General features: G+C 36.9%; 1 protein-coding gene across 4 annotated transcripts in view; it reads left to right on the plus strand.

Annotated features, from left to right (window-relative positions):
* Positions 1–22,835, plus strand: part of mtcl1 (microtubule crosslinking factor 1) — a 92,316-nt gene that overhangs the window by 53,809 nt on the left and 15,672 nt on the right. For 2 of the 4 annotated variants that reach the window (XM_084411885.1, XM_084411888.1), the window contains exons 6-11: positions 3,772–3,873; positions 8,995–9,120; positions 11,364–11,582; positions 14,383–14,544; positions 19,395–19,562; positions 22,063–22,323. In XM_084411885.1, coding sequence (XP_084268011.1) covers positions 3,772–3,873; positions 8,995–9,120; positions 11,364–11,582; positions 14,383–14,544; positions 19,395–19,562; positions 22,063–22,323 — 1,038 coding nt within the window. Of the gene's footprint in view, positions 1–3,771; positions 3,874–8,949; positions 9,121–11,363; positions 11,583–14,382; positions 14,545–19,394; positions 19,563–22,062; positions 22,324–22,835 lie in introns of all 4 variants that reach the window. The other 2 variants (XM_084411886.1, XM_084411887.1) reach the window with 2 other exon arrangements.

Here is a 22,835-nt window from a genome sequence, read left to right on the forward strand (position 1 = left end):
ATGTCTGTGTCTCTTTGTATTTATGTGACTTGCTCATTCTCAGGAATAATGCAGCTGATCTGTCTTTTGTCTCAATGAATGAGTTTCACATGCTTAAGTATCATAAATGCTAAATTGTCTTAGTAAGCTGACCTCCATAGAACTGCTTTCAGCTTTTTCCCCCCTGCTTTGTGCTTTGAAAAACTGCTTTATGATAACATGAGTCAATTTTCCAACAAATAACCTTTTCTTTAAAACCACGGGTTTGACGTCTATTGATATTTTTGTAGTTTATCGTATTCCGAGTGTCTGAATGAGATTCCAATTAGAATTCCAACATTTTCCTATTGCTCCCCTCCGATTGGTTAATTCACTTATTTGGCTCATGTTCATTGGTGGAACCCGTCGGTTATTTGCATTGGGTCACGTCACTTCAATCCAACCACAGAAACACTCTTCATCAAGCATGAAGTCACAGCCTGTTCATCTCACACCTATGAATGGTTTGATGTCCCACAACAGACCTGAGAACAGCTCCTATAGGATGTGTGTTTAAAAGCTTCAGCTGCTTCCATCGCATTGGCTGAGCTTCGCTGTGAGCAACATGTTGCCGTCATGCCAAATTCAATCCTACCCGTCCTGGAGCCGTTTGTTATCCCTCATCCAAAAGCCCATAGCGTTATTCTGTTAGTGCTCATCAGGAGTTATAATCTAATCAATACACCAGTGGCAGTTATATAGTATAATATAATAAGTTTGTATGGATATTATCAACTATAAAATAGTTGTATATAAAACTATAAAAATCTTTCCAAGTTAGTTTAGCAAGCTAATTGTTAATACCGAAGTAAAACTGTGATTTTAATTTCTGTAGTATATAACTATGGTTCTCGAATGGCTTTGCTTTCCGGATGGGGACTTTACATTGAACATCAAGTGACCCAACACAGTATCATATAAAAAAAAATGGTGTATATCATAATATATTTATTGTATTAAATCCAGTATTTAATTAACTTTAATTAATGTAGTTAATTATTGAAAATAATACACTGAAAATAAGTTACATAGTTAAATATATATTTTAAAAAATTATAATTATATAGTGTTTTTTATCATTTTAATGATCAGCTTAATATTAGTAAAGCTAATAATTAAAATAATAATATTTAGAAATGTATTAATTTAATTATTTGCTTAATATATCCAACATCAACACAGTACCATGTATATCATGTAAAAAAATTGTGTATATCATAATATATTTATTGTATTAAATCCAATATTTAATTAACTTTAATTAATGTAGTTAATTATTGAAAATAATACACTGAAAATAAAAGTTACATGGTTAAATATAAAAAATTATAACTATATAGTGTTTTTTTATAATTTTAATGATCAGCTTAATATTAGTAAAGCTAATAATTAAAATAATAAAATTTTGAAATGTATTAATTTAATTATTTGCTTAATATATCCAACATCAAGTGACCCAACACAGTACCATGTATATCATGTAAAAAATAGTGTATATCATAATATATTTATTGTATTAATATTGTATATGTAAAAAAATAATTATAACTATATAGTGTTTTTTATAAGTTTAATGATCAGCTTAATATTAGTAAAGCTAATAATTAAAAGAATAATATTTAGAAATGTATTAATTTAATTATTTGCTTAATATATCCAACATCATGTGACCCAACACAGTAGCCTACCATGTATATCATGTAAAAAAATTGTGTATATCATAATATATTTATTGTATTAAATCCAATATTTAATTAACTTTAATTAATGTAGTTAATTATTGAAAATAATACACTGAAAATAAAAGTTACATGGTTAAATATAAAAATATATAACTATATAGTGTTTTTTTTTATAATTTTAATGATCAGCTTAATATTAGTAAAGCTAATAATTAAAATAATAATATTTAGAAATGTATTAATTTAATTATTTGCTTAAAGGGATACTCCACTTTTTTCGGAAATATGCTCATTTTACATCTCCCCCAGAGTTAAACAGTTGAGTTTTACCGTTTTAGAATCCATTCAGCCGAACTCCGGGTCTGACGGTACCACTTTTAGCATAGCTTAGCACAGATCATTGATTCTGATGAGTCCAGTAGCATTTCTTTCAAAATGACCAAAGAGTTTCAATATTTTTCCTATTTAAAACTTGACTCTTCTGTAGTTAAACCGTGTACTAAGATCGACGGAAAATGAAAAGTTGCGATTTTCTAAGCCTATATGACTAGGAACTACTCTCATTCCGGCGTAATAATCAAGGAACTGTGCGGCTGTACCATGAGTGCAGCAGGCGTAATGATATGACGCAGCGCCTGAAAATAGGTCTAATAGGTTAGACAAACTTAGTCCCGGTCACGTTGGAAGAAGTTACCGAGCTGGGGACTATTTTCAGGCGCTGCGTCATATCATTACGCCTGCTGCACTCATGGTACAGCCGCACAGTTCCTTGATTATTACGCCGGAATGAGAGTAGTTCCTAGTCATATAGGCTTAGAAAATCGCAACTTTTCATTTTCCGTCGATCTTAGTACACGGTTTAACTACAGAAGAGTCAAGTTTTAAATAGGAAAAATATTGAAACTCTTTGGTCATTTTGAAAGAAATGCTACTGGACTCATCAGAATCAATGATCTGTGCTAAGCTATGCTAAAAGTGGTACCGTCAGACCCGGAGTTCGGCTGAATGGATTCTAAAACGGTAAAACTCAACTGTTTAACTCTGGGGGAGATGTAAAATGAGCTTATTTCCGAAAAAAGTGGAGTATCCCTTTAATATATCCAACATCATGTGACCCAACACAGTACCATGTATATCATGTAAAAAATTGTGTATATCATAATATATTTATTGTATTAAATCCAATATTTAATTAACTTTAATTAATGTAATTAATTGAAAATAATACACTGAAAATAAAAGTTACATAGTTAAATATAAAAATATATATATATAACTATAGTGTTTTTTATCATTTTAATAATCAGCTTAATATTAGTAAAGCTAATAATTAAAATAATAATATTTAGAAAAAAAAAAATATATATATATATAGTTAAATAATTGATGTATGTTTTTATTTTAATTATAATGATTATTTTAATTATTAGCATAATATTAATATTAATTAAGTAATATTTTACAGTCCCGCAAAAGTTCTTGGCTTGGGTGGAGCGGTTTGAGGATCAGGGCTTTGACGGAGGCTTGGCTTTGGCACGACACCATTAGCGTTGAGTCCCTGCTGTCACTGCACATTTTGGGTTATTGGTTGTAAGACTCATGTATCCCCATCGCATGCGCTTCATAACCAGTGTTTTGCATTCTTTTTTTCCCCCTTGGCCCTTCCCCTCTCCTCTCTTTATCCCTCATCCCGTTCCCAGATGTTTCAGCCCATGATTCTGTTCCTCCTCATCCTCGTTCTCTTCTCATCTCTCTCCTACGCCATCATCTTTAAGTTGGTCTTTCTTTTTGCGCTTTTCTTCGTCTTGTAGCTTTCTTTTTTTTTTTTTTCTTTTTTTTTTTTTTTGAATCATTATTATTTAATTCATAATAATCATTTTTGGAAGTTACGAACAATGTGTGTCACCCTTTCTTGCATTTCACACTTTTGAGTTTTGCTTAAACCCACCTTCAGTCCCCCCCCCCTCCACTCTCTCTCGTCTCGTGTGTGTGGATTCTGTTTGTCGTTCACCGATCCCCATGCACCTCCCTCTGTCTCCTCTCCTCCTCTCCCTCCTTCACTCACTCACAGGAGTGGTGTCTAGACCGGCACGGTGGCACGGACGGGTCAGCCACAGCCAGGGGAACCCCTGGACTCAGTAGATACGCCAGAACACACAGTTTCAGACCCGAGGTCAGTGCCTCGTTCATCTGCCTCTGAACTTAAAGTCCAGATACGTTTCCAAATGTCCTTGCAGTGCCTCTGTGGACTTGAAACACCTGACAGCGTAATTAGCAAGATGCTGAGCATGCTCAAACATGGACAAACCCAGCCGTTGGGTTAACATTTTTTAATTACATTTTTAACCCAGCGTTTGGGCTTGTCCTTATTTGACCCAAAGTTGGGTTAAAACAACCCAAGTGAAGGGGTATTACAGATTCACTTTTCTGTAAAGCCTTTGGTTATCTTTGGATGAAAATACAGACGTCGCTGGAACAATAACATGGGGAGATATTTTCAAGAAAAGTGACTTTCCGACATGCATCGGTTTTCTCTGAATGTCACGATATTCCTCAAACATTATGAATATTATGAAAATCCCTTTATTTAGATTTATATTGTTTTAGATAATTGGCATGTGTTCTGCATGCACAAATCGACATGTGTAATAGTAAGCAGACAAATTGACAATAATATTATTTTATTAAACCAAAATGTATGTAATTGTTATTAATTTAATTGGCGTTTAATTCATTAATTAATTTAATTAATTGAAAATAAATATTGATGTCAATATTAATTAAAATTATATATATACCGATGACTGATTTATTTATTTGTTTATTTCAATGAATATACAATATTTTAGTTTGAAAATGTTTTTAAAACACATTTTCTGGTACTAAATTATATTTATGCAGTATTTATAATCCATTTAATCACTGTTTGAGCATTGACCTAAAAATTTGATTTCCAACTTAAACGGTCATAAATCTTGAATGCTCAGAGCACAGACTCCAGTTTGGTCTCTTTTAAAGAAGACACTTGGCAGATTATTGCTGAAGTGATTTTAAAGTGAACTCAAAAAATGCATAGAAGTTTAAGTTTATTATATACAAAAAAAATTTTTTTTTATGAAATATTTATTTTTCCAAAACATGTTTTTGCTCAAAAACTGCAAAGTCAAAGCCCTAAATCTAAACAAGTCGAGTTTCAAGTTTGCGGTTGATATCTCCAAAAAATTTGCTCTCAGTGAGATTCTGTTTGGGCGCAGTACCAAACGCTTCCACTAGAGGAAACTCGCTTCCCATTTATCTCCAATGCGCTCATTTTTGACCACGAGGAACACAAGTGTGACTATTTATACACCTTTTCAAATCATGCGTGCGTGCGTGTTCACAATTCACATAGCAAGTGCCCAAAACCTTTCAGGTTACACTTTATTTTAAGGTGTCAGTACTACAGTGTAATTATACATTTAAGTACTGAGTAAAATTAATTAACTACATGTACTTACTATAGGGTTAGGATTAGGATGAGGGTTTGGTTTAGGGTTAATTGCATGTACTTATGCATAATTTATAGTAATTAATACAGTAATTACATATAACATATCTAACAATGACACTGTAAAATAAAGTGTTACCACCTTTCATACCATTTTGATTGACAGAAGAGCACCAGAAGATCACATGAAAAGCCACATCTGTCAAAGCCATCCGGAGATAACCAAGGCTTTCATCTGCTTTTTTAACATTGAAACAGTCCAGCGAGAGATGTTTTGGTCCAGTGAGAGTGCTGGAGTGCCTTTTCCTTGTGAAAATGTGTAGTACGCATCAAAACAGAGGAAATGTTCACACACTGGTTTTACCATGAAGCTTTCCCATCCTGAAACAAGAATGACCTCAATGTGGTCAGAGATGCCAGATCCTAAAAATCTGAACCTCGGCCTGAAGTGTTTATGAACACGGCTCCAGATTTCAAAATAAAAGTTGTATTATTTGAAATGGACATGAACTGGTGTTTGAGCAGAAAGGAAACAGTGTGTGAACATTGTGTCTCTCCCACCAGAACTACTACTGTGTCTCTAGATCCGTTTCGAAACCTTGTGTGTTTGCAATGCCTAAACTTAACACACAAAAAAAAATGCAATCCCACAATGCATTAAATATATAATTTTTAGATTATGCATTCAATAATTATTTTATTTCCAAATAAAATATTTTATAAGAATATAATATCAAATTAAAATGGACTATATTTGGTATATTTATGCTTATTTTAATATTTTGTTGTTAACACGATGCCCATAGTGTTTTCCAGATCCCTTATGAGAATATTTATGATGTTTTCTATGAAGGCAACAAGGCCGTTTCTCACTGGGTTTTGAAACCGAGTGTGTTTTAGAGAGACATTTCAGAATGAAGAGCAATTATTCCCAGCTTGTATATCTTTATTTAATTTAATAAAATGCAATAAATCCTTAATGTAATAAAACTGAATGGAAGAGAGCCAGTCATCATAAAATATCACTTCCAATTATTTTACACCAGGTTATTAGATCAAAAACAACATCCCTGATTTATCTGATGCAACTCAACGAAACACCAGACAGCCGAGAGCAGTTCGTTCACTCGAATCATTTTAATTCACACCATTGTGATTCTTTTGGTTTCTTCTCACTCCACTCGCAACCACTGCTGTTTATTTAAAGTCATGAATTACGACACTCACCATCCTCTCACGCATACATACGTCTGTTCGATCTGTGACTGTTTGTAACATGAAAACAACGGCTGGATGCGTGTTAATCATGTCATCGGTTAATATGTATGTGCATTTAATTTGTTGTATGTCTATATGGTTGTCTAAGCTTCGGTTTATGTGCTGCTGCTCGAAATGAAACTTTTTTTTAGTTTAAGTTTTAACTTTAAAAACTTAACTTTAAGTTTTTTAGTCATTTTGACTGGAACAAATGGACGCAGGTAATTGTATATATTTTCTCACTTTTTCCATCTACTCACAAAGGCAAAAAAACTAAGACAAACTAAAAGTACAAAAGATGTGCATTAGTTATGCAACTTGATTTTTGCTTTCAGCTGCCAGTACACGTACGTGTAATCTAGTACTTTTCCTCAAAAATCAGCTAAGTCTGTCCAAGACCAGTTATCTTCTGCCATGATATTTTCACTGACTCATCCTCAGAATTCAGGGCTCAAAAACAAAGGCGTTTCTCACTAGTAATTATGACCTGGTGTTTCAGTTTCCATGCACTTACTCATTAATGCAGTGACTTGAAGGCAGCGTATGCTTATTTTACATTATATTTATGCATATGAATCTTCACTCTTACAATTAAAGGGGTCATGACATGGATTTTTTTATTTATTATTATCTTAAAGGGTTAGTTCACCCAAAAATGAATATTCTGTCAGTAATTACTCTCCCTCATGTTGTTCCAACCGCTTCGTTCATCTTCGGAACACAAATTAAGATATTTTTGATGAAATCTGAGTGCTGGATCACTTCTCCATAGGCTGCTAGGTGGCCGAAACTTTACTTTACTTTTTAGAAAAGTTATTAAAGAGATCGTTAATATAGTCCAAGTGACTACAGTGGTTCAATCTTAAGTATATCAAGCGACGAGAATACTTTTTGTGTGCAAAAACAAACAAAAATAACGACTTTATTCCACTATTCATTTCCTTCTCTCTGGGCCTCTAGTTGGTTCACGTAGTGTTTTTGCGCAGCGCGTCTGTGTTACACGTCATTATTGGCCGACGCTGGTCATGTGTGTGATGCGTGATGACGTATAACATGGAATAAAATATAACGTGGAATAAAGTCGTTACTTTTGTTTGTTTTTGCGCACAAAAAGTATTCTCGTCGCTTGATATACTTAAGATTGAGCCACTGTAGTCACTTGGACTATATTAACGATCTCTTTAATAACTTTTCTGGGCCAGCAAGTTTCGGCCACCTAGCAGCCTATGGAGAAGTGATCCAGCACTCAGATTTCATCAAAAATATCTTAATTTGTGTTCCGAAGATGAACAAAAGTCTTACGGGGTTGGAACAACATGAGGGTGAGTAATTACTGACAGAATTTTCATTTTTGGGTGAACTAACCCTTTAAAGGAACACTCCACCGTTTTTTCATATTAAACTATGTTATTCCCTTAACTAAGACGAGTTGATACATACCTCTCTCGTCTCAGTGCGTGCACTCAATCGCTCTGGCGCGCGGCGACACTTTGATAGCACTTAGCTTAGCCCAGTTCATTCATTAGGGACCAAACAGAGATGAAGCTATAACCTCCACGTTTTCCCTATTTAAATACAGTTTAAATGCGCCATTCATTCACACAGAGACCAGCAGAACATGCAGGGTTAATATTTAAATAGTCTTTTTGCGGTTTAATATACACAGACACTATTTATATCGTGGTATATATCAGCTACGCCGATATGCGCTTAGATAAACACGGAAGCGACTGAAAGCAGTGGGCACCGTACTACAGAAATGCTGGTATCATCACATTTAAAACATTTCAGTACCGACTTGGTACCGAAGTACTGGTACTAGTGTGGAGTAAAGTGAACGCACATCTGTTTACTGTATCCAGCTCAGTCATTATAATGGGCTCTATTTGCTTTAGACGCGACGTTCAAATCCGGCGTAGGCGAGTGCCAGTGGGCGGGGCTTATAGTGCGATGATGTATAACTATGCGTCGATGTCTTGCTCTGGAGGCGGGCGTATGCAAATGTGTTCACCCATGTGACGTCACGGATTCTCAAAATCAAAACGAGCTGTTTTCGGAGCTTGAATAAATAAATGCTTTGTTCATAATGAGGAGGACGTTTCAAGCTGTTAAATTTGCAGGATGTTTTAATAGTAAAAAATGTCATGTCATGACCCCTTTTAGACATTTGTTAGAAACTAACAAACAGCAGCACACAAAGCACAGATTTAGTATTTCTTTACTGTAGAAATGAATCTGAATTCATTATGAGCCTCTACATTAATTCTCTTGCATTTGACACCAGAGAGTTTATAAGGAAACCGTTGCAGTAAGAATAGTGTCCTAATATATTTTTAATTATCAATACTACAAACATAAAAGCTAATTTCATATTTCCCTCCGTAACCAGCCATGCAACAGTAACAATTTGGACAATCTAGAAAGAGATACTGAAATACCTCTGCCTTGATGCATGTCACGGATGTGTTTATGTTTGCATGGATTTGATGATGTCTCTCTTGAAAGTGCTGGGATTTTGAGACTGGTGTTGTGTGTTCTGCTGGGCTCCAGTTTCGTGAGCCGGCTCTGCCTGAGACGGGAATTTCTACCAGAGAGATTCAACTGCGCCTGGACCATGACAGGAGGATGAGAGCTGGACCGGAGGAGAGAGACAGCTTCACTTTATCCATCCCTCAGGTACGTGCGGTTCACTTTGAGAAAGAGGATCAGAGCGGGTGATCGATTCAAAGGCTCCTCGCATATAAATCAGATTTGACAACAGTAGTTTATTATGGAGAGATAGACTATATACTAATCACTAGGTCATACCAGCTTAAAGCCTGACATATGGAATAAGTGATCATTGAAATAATTGAATTTCAAATTTTTTGAAATGCAAGGTTATTGAAAATTTAGGCAAAATGTTTTGTAAAAAATAAAAATAAATCTAAAAATAAGTTTGCATATTGGTTTTTGTTATTTATTTATTTTTATGCATGAGGCTTTTTTGGCTCATATTGGATGATATAGTACAAATATGGAGCTCATAATCCAAGGCCCAAATTTAGCAAAAATGTGCATGGTGCTTGTAATGTAAATGAATGAGATCTTAATAACAGTATATCAGACTACTGCCATAAAATGCATATAATTATCAGTCGTCACTCTATATCTGCCAATATGTCTAATGCCTGGTTCAGATTACACGATTTTTTTGTCTGTTCACGATAGTCACAGTGTGTCAGGTTACACAATTTTGACTCCTAAAATCTTGTCGCGTCGTGGACAAGAAACATGTCAGACTACACGTTGCTTTCCGACCAGTCATCGCGTGCCGTCTCACACACACACACATATTCACACGCACTCACACGCACGCACTCACTCACATACATACACACACACACACACACACACACACACACACACACTCGCTCACTCACTCACTCACTCACTCGCACACACACACACTCACTCACTCTTGTCGTGGAGGACCGAAAAAAAATTTAAACATGCTAGTCTTATTATCGTGATGTCGTGAAGCACGTCCTGACGCCCGTTGTCGTTTACGAATCCCCACGACACCTTACGTCAAACGGATCATGCCAAAATCGGGCTAAAATCGTGTAATCTGAACCATAAGTAAGCTTATATTTAAATGCTTAGTTTTATGATCAAAGCTCTGTAGTTTTAAAAGATATAATGTAATGAAATACAATGATGATTGAGAGATGAACAAATAAACCTGATGATCATATTTGAGACTCACATTTGAACATGATTTTTCAAAAAAAATAAGTATGGATAATCAAGTAAACTTGCTTCAGTCCAGTAAGTGTTCATCTTGAAATATTACTAACAATATAAAAGTTATTCCTAATCAGTAAAATCAGTGCAGATTTCACAGCAGAAAGACACGTGATCCACGAGCTGAAGGTGGACGCTATTACAATCATACTAAAAGGCTTTTACTTGCTATAAAAGGCTAAACTATCAATCAGACGACATGTAGTAGATTGTGTGCAACAGGTTTTTCACAACGATTTGATCACGATGATCATTTAGAGGCCTTAGAAACGTGTGTATCATATATGAGACAGTATCCTTTATAGGGTTTAAGTGGTTAAACTTGTAATTGGCTGCTTTATTGCTGGTCGTCTGACTAGTTTCCCACATAAACCAGCTTGGACCAGCTACTATACTTCCAAACTGCAAAATAAAAAGTAGATTCAGCTGGTTTTTCTAGGAGGATTCACTTTTCTTCTTGCCTCAAAACACCCACATGATCATTCGCTATCTCATTACTCTCTATGCAAGCATGCATCTATCTTATGTCAAGTTAAAAGGATACTTCACCGATTAGCGTTAAGCTTTGTATCAGTAGAAACCCGGTAGTATTTTCGAGTGACCGTGCTTCCCTCCCTCATGTCCCCCTGAGACGAGAGATTTCTGTATTGTGTATCTGGAAAAAAACTCAGATGACGCAAAAATCGTCATTTAGCTCATCAGAGGCTCTTTTGTCCAGAGGCGAGAGACTCCAGCCAGTAGGAGGAGCTCGTCCCGCATGTGTTCAACCCGCCCATAGGGGGATCTCACGATAAAACGCCGTCTTTTCAGTTTCGAGTCGACTAGTAGCCTAGCTGTATCATTTCTCCCGATACTGCCCTCTGTAACCGGTAGGCGTGGCTTGGGAGTGTCCTCGTAGGGCAGCGAAGCAAGTGCATTCTGGGAGTTGTAGTCTTTCATCCACATGAGCCAAAAATACATTTTCTGGCTTTTCTCAGTCTAGAAGGCACCAACTTCTAAAATAATTTCACATTTCTACTACATAAATGAGCCAATTTAAATACGCATTCATCTTTCCAGCGGTGAAATATCCCTTTAATAATCATAATATTTTCTATCACTCTTGTCTATTCTGAATGTTTTTTCTTGCGAAGGAGGAGGAGAGGAGGCGCGCAGAGGCACGGCGAGGACTCGAGCTGCAGGGACTTCAGTCCCATGAGCCAACATGGCCGCAGGAAAGAGTCCAGCTGCAACAGGAAGTGAGATTGTTCCGCCACAATATAGTGATCGTGTACATGAAGCTGCGCTGGATCCTCATGCACTGGAGGCTCGGTCGCAGGACAGACGGTGTGGATGAAGGTGCACATGCTGAGGTGATCCAGAATAACTACCCTAGTTGACCCTGAATTGACTGAGCTCAGATATAATTAAAGGGGTGGTTGATTATGATTTCACTTTTCTAACTTTAGTTAGTGTGTAATGTTGCTGTTTGAGCATAAACAACATCTGCAAAGTTACGACGCTCGAAGTTCAAAGCAAAGGGAGATATTTTCTTTTAAAGAAATTGCTTTTTAAGGACTACAACAAACGGCTGGTAGGGACTACACGGGTTAGTGACATCACCAACCCTAGAATTTACATAAACCCCGCCCCCGGAACACGATTTATAGATTATCATGACAGAATATGCTAATCAATGACTAGAAGATAACTACACATAAGCCACATAAATTCATCAACTAACCATTCAGAAATGTTGTCTACATGTTGTCACTGCTTGAGTCTCTCCATCTTTCTGACTCCGGTTTGAACATAAAAGGCTAAAAGTTTTTGAAATTTTCAGTGCATGTGTGTGTGAGGTAAAAAGACACAAGCTCTTGAAGCTCCGCCCCCTGTGCCGGGAGCAGCAGCTCATTTGCATTTAAAGGGACAGACACAAAACCAGTGCGTTTTTGCTCAACCTAAAAAAGTGACAATTTTAACATGCTTTATATAAATATCTGTGGGGTATTTTGAGCTAAAACTTCACACACACACTCTGGGGACATCAAAGACTTATTTTACATCTTGTGAAAAGGGCATTATACCACTCCTTTGACTGTCTGATATGCAACAAAAAAAATTTGTCTCGTTTGTGGCAGTAGGTCGTCTGACAAACCATAATAGTTCAGTATTGGAACAGTGTGAATTAGTGTGAGCACATGTTGTATGATTTTTCATTTCCCAGTCCATCTGTCATATCTACAACAGCTGCTGTAAACAAATGATAACAATGAAGCTCAGAAATATTTCCAGTGCTGAAATATTAGACTGGATTTATTTATTTTTTACAGCATGTCAATATATCATGGTTCCTGTAGCTCAAACAGTAGAGATGGCACACCCTTACTGACATGAAACCTCAGAAGTGAATGATTTGTAATACACTGCATCACATCGACTCTATTAACATTCACTCACACACTCATGAATCTGATATTAGAATGTTTCTAAGCAATTAAATACACAAATATTGTGTGAAATAGTTCATTTTAATAAAAAAAAATGAAAATATTTTTTTTTTAATCAATTCTGCATTAAAAAGAATTTATTGAACAATTGTTTAATTGTATGTTTAAAAACTTGGGCAATGCATTAACGAGTAATATGTATACCTTGAATGCAATGTAAGTCACTTTAGATAAAAGCATCTGACAAATGCATGAGTACATTAATACTGTGCATAATGATACATGCATAATCCAGTACTAATCACAAAAGAAAAAATTGTCACTTTGAATAAAGCATGTGGTAAATGACTAAATGTAAACATACATTTTTTTTTTATCTTTATACATTTAATATTGCATTGATATTTTATAGACTTTTTTATAGACTCAGCGAATCAAGAAATGTCTTGGTCAGGATTTACCATACCATACCATACAAAAAATAAAAATTTTATATATATATATATATATATATATATATATATATATATATATATATATATATATATTATAAAATAAAATATATAAATAATGAAAAAATATAATTAAATTAAAAAAATAAATTAAATATAAATAATAAAATAATAAAATGTAAAATAAAAATATTAAATAATATATAATAAAAGTTTTAGGGCCCTATTTTAACGATCTGAAACGCAAGTGTCAAAGCGCAAAGCGCAAGTAACTTTGTGGGCGGGTCTCGGCGCTGTTGCTATTTTCCCGGCGGGATAAATGACTCTTGCGCCGGGCGCAAATCTAAAAGGGGTTGGTCTGAAGTAGCTTCATTATTCATAGGTGTGGTTTGGGCGTAACGTGAAATAAACCAATCAGAGCATCATCTCACATTCCCTTTAAGAGCAGACGCACTTTTTCCTTGGCGGATTGCTATTATAACGGCGGATTTGCCAGGCGCGCGTCAAGAGCGGTTCACAGCCGAGGAGAGCAACGCTCTCGTCACGGCCGTAAAAGAGAGAGAAGTGACATTGGGGATGGGAGAAACACACCCAAGTTAGCTTCGGCTAAACAGGCATATAATAATGTGGGTAAATGTGTAAGCTAGATGTATGCTTTTATAATAAATTATTATATTTATAATAAATTATCTATCTATCTATCTATCTATCTATCTATCTATCTATCTATCTATCTATCTATCTATCTATCTATCGTTTGTAATAATATGATTTGCAAAAATGAAAACTGCTGCTTCTGTGTAGATTAGAGAATCACAGTGTATGAGCGTTTGTGCACTCTATACATTATGGTCAAGCATGCGCCCTTAAAATAGCATAATGAGCAACGCGCCACTGACTTTAGACTAGGTTTTTTCTGGCCAGTGGCGCAATTGTTTTATGGAACAGTAAAATAGCACCAGGGAACGTTTGCGCAAAAACACGCCTCCTTTTTTGCGCTGAACCGCCCAGAGAGCGCAAGTTCATTCCCTAGTTTAGCGACGTGCTTCTGTGGAGGGAAAAGCGCGCTTTGCGCGGGTGCAAAATAGGAATGAAACATGCGTCGGTGTACAAAGTCAATTGCGCTGGGTGCAAGATAGGGCCCTTAGGGTTTTTTTATGAAAAGAAAAAACATTCGATTTTATTTCGTTTTTATTTTATTTATTATTTATTTTTGATTAAACTTTAACTGTAAACATTTTCTGTGCTTTCTCTCTTACTTGTTTCTTCAGTACGAACGATTGGAGAACATTCCAGAACTGGCCGTTATGATCGACCAGGGTGATGGAGAGATGGGAAGGGAAGACAAAGTGTGTGGCCAAATCACAGGAAGTGACCTCACAGAGCCCGGCCCTCTCCTGCTGTCTCCAGAGAGATTCCAGCACCAGAAACAGGTCAAATATGTGGAAAAATAATACAAGGGATTCATCTTAAAGGGATAGTTCACTCAAAAATGAAAATTCTGGTTTCAGTCACTCAAACCCGTATGAATTTCTTTCTTCTGCTGAACACAAAATATTATATTTTGAAGAATATGGGTAACCAAGCAGTTGATGGATGCCATTGACTTCCATAGTAGGAAAAAAAATACTATGGAAGTCAAAGAGGCGATGAACCGTTTGACATTTGTCAGATATCTTTTGTGTTCAGCAGAAGAAAGAAATTCATACAGGTTTTGGATAGTAACATAACAGAATTAAAATTTTTGGGTGAACTATCCCTTTAAAAAGGTATTAACATTAGAAAAGCTATAATAATCTTCAGTGTTTTGACATGGTGGTTGTTGCTAATCATATTCTTCCCTTTATTTATTGAACAACCTATAGAAAAAATAAAATGTAAATGTGTGTAGTGACCTTAAAATCTCCCTCCTTTGTTTTCTGGAGTAAATATTAAAGCAGTGTTAATGTTTCAGTAGCAGCGGTTTAAACGTTCTCTCGGCTCTAGTCTATTATTTAACCTCTCTAAGTGCAGGAGTTTGTAAACCACTTTAGTTTAACAAATCATAAAAAGCGGTCACATCGTCTTGTTTAGACGTGTATATATATGTGGCTTTTTCCCTAGAGATCATTTTGCTTATGTATTTCTCAGCGTGCCCATGGTTTTAACTGAATTTCCATTTCTGCTGAACACACACTTTTGACGCAAATGCAATTGGCTCCATCGATGCTGTGCTGACCAAGCTTACACACAATCTAACGAGCACAGACATGTTCCTTAGTACGATATCGGTTTATCGAACTGTCACTCTTATGACATTACCAATAAAGTGTGTTATTTCTGCACCACTGGCTTGACTAAATTCAAATGCAGTGTGTTTGGATGGAGCTGAATTATAACATTATTTCAATCAACGGTGAATCTGAAAATATTGTTCATGAAAATTGGTTTGTATTGCATTTCTGTTTTGCGCCACAGAAACTGCACACTTCATACTTAAGAGAGATTTGATATTAATGCGTCTCAGAACTTAAGAACTCTCTGGTTTCATTTACACGAACTTTTAACACTAACCTTTGTCGCTTTTGGTTTGCTTAGTTGGGGACATTTAATATTCAACAATATTATTGATCTGCCTGCATTGACTGCATTACAGACCCTTTCCAAAAAATTTGAATATCATGGAAAAGTTTATTTATTTCCATAATTCCATTCAAAACGTTAAACTTCCATAGATTACAGATTCAGGGCCCTACAACTTAAACAATTTCAAGTATTTAGTTGTTTATTTGTACATAATTTGGGCTTCCAGCTCATAAAACCCACGAAAACAGGATTTCAAAAAATTTGAATATTACATGAAATCACACAGTAATTACACAGTGATACCATGGTCATTGAACCAGGTTTTGGTTCTTTTGGCAGTGTGGGCAGGTGCAAATCCTGCTGGAAAATGAAGTCAGCATCTCCATAAAGCTTGTCTGCTGAAGGAAGCATGAAGTGCTCTGGACATGTCCTGGTAGACGGCTGCGTTGAGTGGACAGCACAGTGGACCAACACCAGCCGATGACCAACACAGACTGTGGAAACTTCACACTGGACTTCAAGCATCTTAGATTGTGTGCCTCTCCATTCTTCCTCCAGACTCTGGGACCTTGGTTTCCAAATGAGATGCAAAATTTGCTCTCATCAGAAAAGAGGACTTTGGTCCACTGTGCTTTATTAAATCCAGAGTCAACGCAGCCGTCTACCAGGACATTTCCAGAACACTTCATGCGTCCTTCATTTTCCAGCAGGATTTGCACCTGCCCACACTGCCAAAATAACCAAAACCTGGTTCAATGACCATGGTATCACTGTGTAATTACTGTGTGATTTCATGTAATATTCAAATTTTTTGAAATCCTGTTTTCATGGGTTTTATGAGCTGGAAGCCCAAATTATGTACAAATAAACAACTAAATACTTGAAATCGTTTAAGTTGTAGGGCCCTGAATCTATAATCTATGGAAGTTTAACGTTTTGAATGGAATTATGGAAATAAATAAACTTTTCCATGATATTCTAATTTTTTGGAAAGGGTCTGTATATGAGAACTGAACTGAGCTGGGGTGTGTTACCCGAACAACGCCGTAACTCGCTGCTTCACTACCATAGTACAATACATCGTTGAAGAAATCAACTAGCTATTCATTATTGTTTCCCGAAACCGTATTGTCACAAAGTGGTCGTTCAACCACGTTGGTTTATGACGTCACGCACGTTGTGGAGTAATAACTTCTTTTAATGAATCTGTTTGAGATCTAATTAACGCTATATGTTTTGCTATAAATTACAGACATGACATCCGAGGACTGTTTCTAATTTTTCTCAGTTATTTTGCTTTATTTCCAGATTCAATCATAGAGGCTCGTTCTTACATAGCAGAACACGTTCGCACATGCACACACTTCAGAAACGGTGCTTTAAATCTCTTGACAAACTAAAAGACGTAAATGACATTTGTATGTATTCTAAATTAAAGACACAGATTGCACTGAATGTCAGATTGCTTATTTTGCTCAAGATAAGGATTTATTAAGTCCACATGTCATGCAAACTAGAAACTCTGCTTCTAACCACAGGTCGAGAGCTGTCGTCAAACCACACAACTCTGCGATGCTGTGTGCGAATGTTCGTTAGAACGATGGTTTCGGGAAACACCGACTCGCTGAACTGCTGATAACGACGGAACTTGCGAACATAGTTGGCTAACAATGCTTTTGGGAAACGCACCCCTGGATGATGACATCATTGTTTTCTCCAGAGCGGCTTTATATGTAAATTAACTAAATTAATTTCTTTTTTTACAACAAAATGAACCTTCACTGAACTTACTCAAGCTGGACTATGACACTATTTTCTTCTAGATCTGCTATACAGCAGAAACAAACATTGTTGCATTATTTTCCTGTTATCACTGTAAAGGTGCTTTGAAACAATCTGTATTGTAAAAAGCGCTATATAAATGAGGGTGACTTGACTTGACTTGACTAACTCTCCGTTTAAGGAAGATGCATTTGAACTGACATGAGGGTGAATAAATAATGACAGAACTGTTCCTTTAATTAAAGCCGCTGAGGAGAGGTGCTGCTGGCTTTATTGTATCATGATTAACTTTCTCCCACATCTACTTAATTAATAATACAAACACACAACTACTGAATTCTTTATTGGAAACGCATTTAACTACCCTTCACATGCTTCGTAAAATCTCACTTATTTTCCCTAGAAAGCAATAATATGACTGTCACAAAGTCTTGATTCAGTTTTCGTGCTCTACTAGAACAGTTTCATCTTTGAATGTTCATAAAACACATTATTTTTCACATATTGTACATTGTTGCAGCTCCTCTCTTCCCAGTCTGCCAGTAACGCTCTGTTTAGTTGTGATGGGTCGATCATAAACGTTCATTTTGAACGAATCTTTAATATGACTCGGGACTACCGAGTTGTCTCAGAGAGTGATTCGTTCATTTTGTGTTGACCGCGCATGCGCAGCATCCTATGGGTTCTGGAGTGGAAACTGAAATGATTAGTTCACCTCTCGAGTCTTCGGGTTCGGGTCCGAGTATTTCGTTCTTCCCGTCAGTCCCATAGAGGCTATGCTGTCGGTACCGGAAAGAGAATTGATTAGTTCACGTTTCGAATCTATGGACTTCGGGTTCGAGTCATTTGTTCATCATGTGACAGCCCCATATAGGCTGAGCTATGCTGTCGGTACCGGATGCAGAACTGATTAGTTCATCTCTCAAGTCTTCGGGTTCGGGTCCGAGTATTTCATTCTTCCCGTCAGTCCCATAGAGGCTATGCTGTCGGTACCGGAAAGAGAAATGATTAGTTCACCTCTCGAGTCTTCGGGTCTGATTCTTCTGAGTCTTTGTCACGTGATGAACGAATGACTCGAACCCGAACCCGAAGACTCAAAAGATGAACTAATCAGTTCTGCATCCGGTACCGACAGCATAGCTCAGCCTATATGGGGCTGTCACATGATGAACAAATGACTCGAACCCGAAGTCCATAGACTCGAAACGTGAACCAATCAATTCTGTATCCGGTACCGACAGCATAGCTCAGTTTATGAGGATCACGGGATGAACGAACGGCTCAGATCGGGAGGTGAGGTAAACTAACACACTGCATAGCCTGAAGACCAAGATAAATTAATTAATCGTTTCTGTTTCTCATAATTTGGCCTCGCCTTTTTCTTCCATTCTAAATGCGATCAACATTTGATGTGTTTGGGGAATTTGGCTAACGTGTAACATTTTAAATACATTCTGCTGAAATTAACGAAATGTTTTGAAAAAAGATTTGGTCATTTTGATGAACGAGATTCAAAGAGTCAGTAAAATTATCCGAACTTCCCACTACTACTGTTTAGTTCTTGTCTCTATGAAGCCCCTCCTTCTGAAAAGCACACTGTGCTCTGATTGGTCGGCTGGAGCAGTGTGTTGTGATTGGTCAATCGGAAATGTCCCGCCTCTTACCATAACCAGCGAGTTTGAACACACCACTAACTAACTCATCCAGGCCCCGCCCCTTTATTCTGCGTATTAATTATTTAAATGAGGAATATTGTGACGTGTTCGTTCCCGAAAGAAAACTCAAGACTACAATGGAGGCGTTTCAGGGAGTTCAGAAACAGTGACACTGATATAGAGAAGAACTCCCGCTCGAGGGACTCTGTAACTTTGCAGATCTTTTTCATGCTCAAACAGCATCATTACAGTCCTCTGTGTGTATCTGTGTCTATCTCCAGGCAGGGGAGAGTCTCCGTGTGCTACACGCTCTTCGCTCTCTCCTGGAGGAGTTCAGGGCGGAGCTTCGGGAGGAGGCGCAGCGGCGCTGGCAGATGCAGCAGACACTGGCCAATGAGAGAGCGGCGTGGGAGATCCAGCGCGCTGAGATGAGGAGTCACGTCACGAAGGTGCAGAAACAACACTTACATGACAGCAGAATCACCTGTGAACGACTGTACAGCACACCTGCATGATCAGGGCTCAGGCATGAAACCTCAGAAGGCTTGGTCTTCCTCTAATTTGTAACACTCTATATCAACTCCATTAACAGTCACTCACGCAGTCAACAGTCTGATATTAGAATATATATAGAATAAATACACTCAAATGTTATGGGAAATAGTTCACTTTTATTAGATCAGAATTTTTTATCAATTCTGCATTGAAATATATATATATATATATATATATATATATATATATTTACATGCATACATAATAATTCATAATAATTCATTATATATATATATACAATATCTGCATATTTAAAATTGTGTATATATACAATGTAGAATTGGTACAACATTATTTAAAATAAAAATGAATTTAATAATTGTATTAAAAGATACATTCAATTGATCAAAAGTTATATTTATTGATAATACTAATTATAAGAAATGTTTCTTGAGCAGCAAATCAGCATATTACAATGATTTCATAAGGATCATGTGACACTGAAGACTGGAGTAATGATGCTGAAAATTCAGCTTTGCATCTTCAATAAATTACATTAATACATTTTAATATATATTTTAATAAAATAGATTCAAATAGAAAAACATTTATTTTAAATTGTTCTATTTCACAATATTACTGTTTTACTGTATTTTTGAAACAAATCAAATAAATGCAGCATTGGTGAGCCTAAGAGGCTTCTTTAAAAAACATTAAAACAAAATCTTACCAATCCAAAACTTTTGAACTATAGAGAATTTAGCATTTTTCAGCCATTAATCAATTTTATCAAAGTCTAAGATGACTTTCTGAAAGGTCAAATTTGAAAAACTTGGTCTTGTCATAAAACTGAATTTCTTGATATCTTAACCAGACATAAATCTTATGCTTAGACGTCAAGCATCTGCAGTGCCATGCATTGCTTTCAGCTTACAGTGGCTGTTTCGGTGTCGTGGAGGTTAGGGAGCGTCTTGAAATAGCCAGCTATATTTAGTGCACTTCGGCCGTCAAACACACTCATGGCCTATTAAAAGGAAGCAGATGTCAGAGAAGCCCTGCTCATTCAGACAACGGATAGATTGAGGAACATCTGGCTAGACGTGAGGGAGGTGTGTTTGGACTTTACTGCACTAATCATAAAGGCAATCTGGCAAACTTAAACATGACTCTACTTAGCTAAATAGCTAAATATATAGGCTAGTCTGTGCATTTGAAGGCTGTTCAGAATTGAACTCTTACCCCATACCGTGCAGTATGCACTATATACTAATATACTTTTTGTTCGATTGTTGTCATATGATGTCAATATATTGCATGTTTAATTCAGCAAGTGGTATCCTATTATCATATTGTAAATAAATCTGGTTATTTAGTATTTTTAGTCAATTTTTTGCATCAACTGCTGGCAATCTGAATAAATAATGAGTCAAGAAGTAGGCTAGATGTTACAAAACACGACTGTAATTACGGTCACACTGTACAAGTCTAGTGCATTGCATTGTGGGATACAGTGTTCCACACAGTGGCCATTGGATGTAAACTGCGCATTTTGGTAGCACGTCATTTTGTGCATACATAAAGTTTGCATACTGTGCACGCTCTGTAAAGCTACACTCTAAAAAATGCTGGGTTGTTTCAACCCAACTTTGGGTCAAATATGGACAAACCCAGTCGTTGGGTTACATTTTTAAAGTAAATTTTTTACCCAATGTTTAGGTTTGTCCATATTTGACCCCAAATTGGGTTAAAGGTGCTCTAAGCGATGTCACGCGTTTTTTAGGCTGAAACATTTTTTGTCACATACAGCAAACATCTCACTATCCGCTAGCTGCCTGTCCCCTGAACACACTGTAAAAAAACGCGGTCTCTGTAGACAGCCCAGGCTCCACAAACGACAACAAAAACAAACTGGCCCAGCCTGGACCACGAAACATAACAAACAGTGTTCCAGCCAATAACCGACAAGAATGATGTGGGCGTGGGGGTTGGGGGGTTAGTGCACATGAAGGGGGGAGTGGAGGAGAGAGAAGCATGAAGAGGGAAGTTAGCTAGAGGAGAGATGTCCTAGACAACGACAACGACCAATGTTCGAATTATATTCTCTTGAATATTGATATGGCCGACACACGACCAAAGAGACGACGTTACAATGAACAAATAGCAAAGAAGAGGGAGAAGGAGAAGGAACGCACAAAGCCCCGAATTTACATCGGAAAAGCCTGTTTCAGGAAGCACAGGAGGGAGGGGGAGGGGACGGGATGAGGAGGAGCTAGCCTCTGTTTTGTTTGACAATACTTCGAACGTCAACAAGAAGTGACGTCACCCAACATCGCTTCGAGCACCTTTAAAACAACCCAGCGTTTTTTAGAGAGTAGAATGAGAAGTATTCTGTTCCAAACACACCCTATGCAAGCATTAATGCTCTTCTTCATGTCTCTGCTGTTGTGCATGCAGCTGCAGGAGGTCAGAGGTGAGTCTGCAGGCGCAGATGAAGAAGATGAAGATGCCGGTGTTGCAGACGCGGCTCAACAGGAACGGGAGGAACAGCGCCGTCTACTGGCCGACAGTCACAGCACGGCACTGGAGCTGCGCTGGAAACTGCAGCATGGAGAAAAGCGCTGGACCTGCGAGAGGAATGATCTTCTGGAGCGCTTCGAGAAAGAGAGGCAGGAATGGGACCGCAGCTTACGGGATATGCACCACAAGATGGAAAAGGTCTGGGGTGTAATTCCTACTTGTTTCACTTATACATTTCAATACCTTAAAAGCGGTATGTAAAATGGCAGACAAGATATGTGAATGCGTTCAATGCTGGAAAGTAACACTAAATAGTTCAATATAATATTTGTATGTGATTTTATTTGAGCAACTTAATAACGCGAAACTATACTGGAAGACTCCTGTGAGAATCGCTCAGGTTTCATTTAGGTCAGTGTCTTGGAGCAGGGTTTCCCAAATAGGGGTTTGTGAAGAAAAACGCAAGAGGTTTTTGAGTTGATGAAAGGCTAATAATTAAATTGAATGTGACATTCGGGACTGTGTTGTATGCGTGTTTTCAGCATCTCAAAGTGCCTTGGTTCACAATAAATGCTGCTTCTCATTAACCATGCAGTAAGTTTAACATGCATTTTGGGAATGCAATGCGTGCTATGCTCACTTTAATTACATATAAAAAAAAAAAATATATATATATATATATATATATATAAAAATTTGTGCTGGGCAAT

The sequence above is a fragment of the Rutilus rutilus genome (genome assembly GCF_951802725.1).
Source record: "Rutilus rutilus genome assembly, chromosome: 6".
NCBI lineage: Eukaryota > Metazoa > Chordata > Actinopteri > Cypriniformes > Leuciscidae > Rutilus > Rutilus rutilus.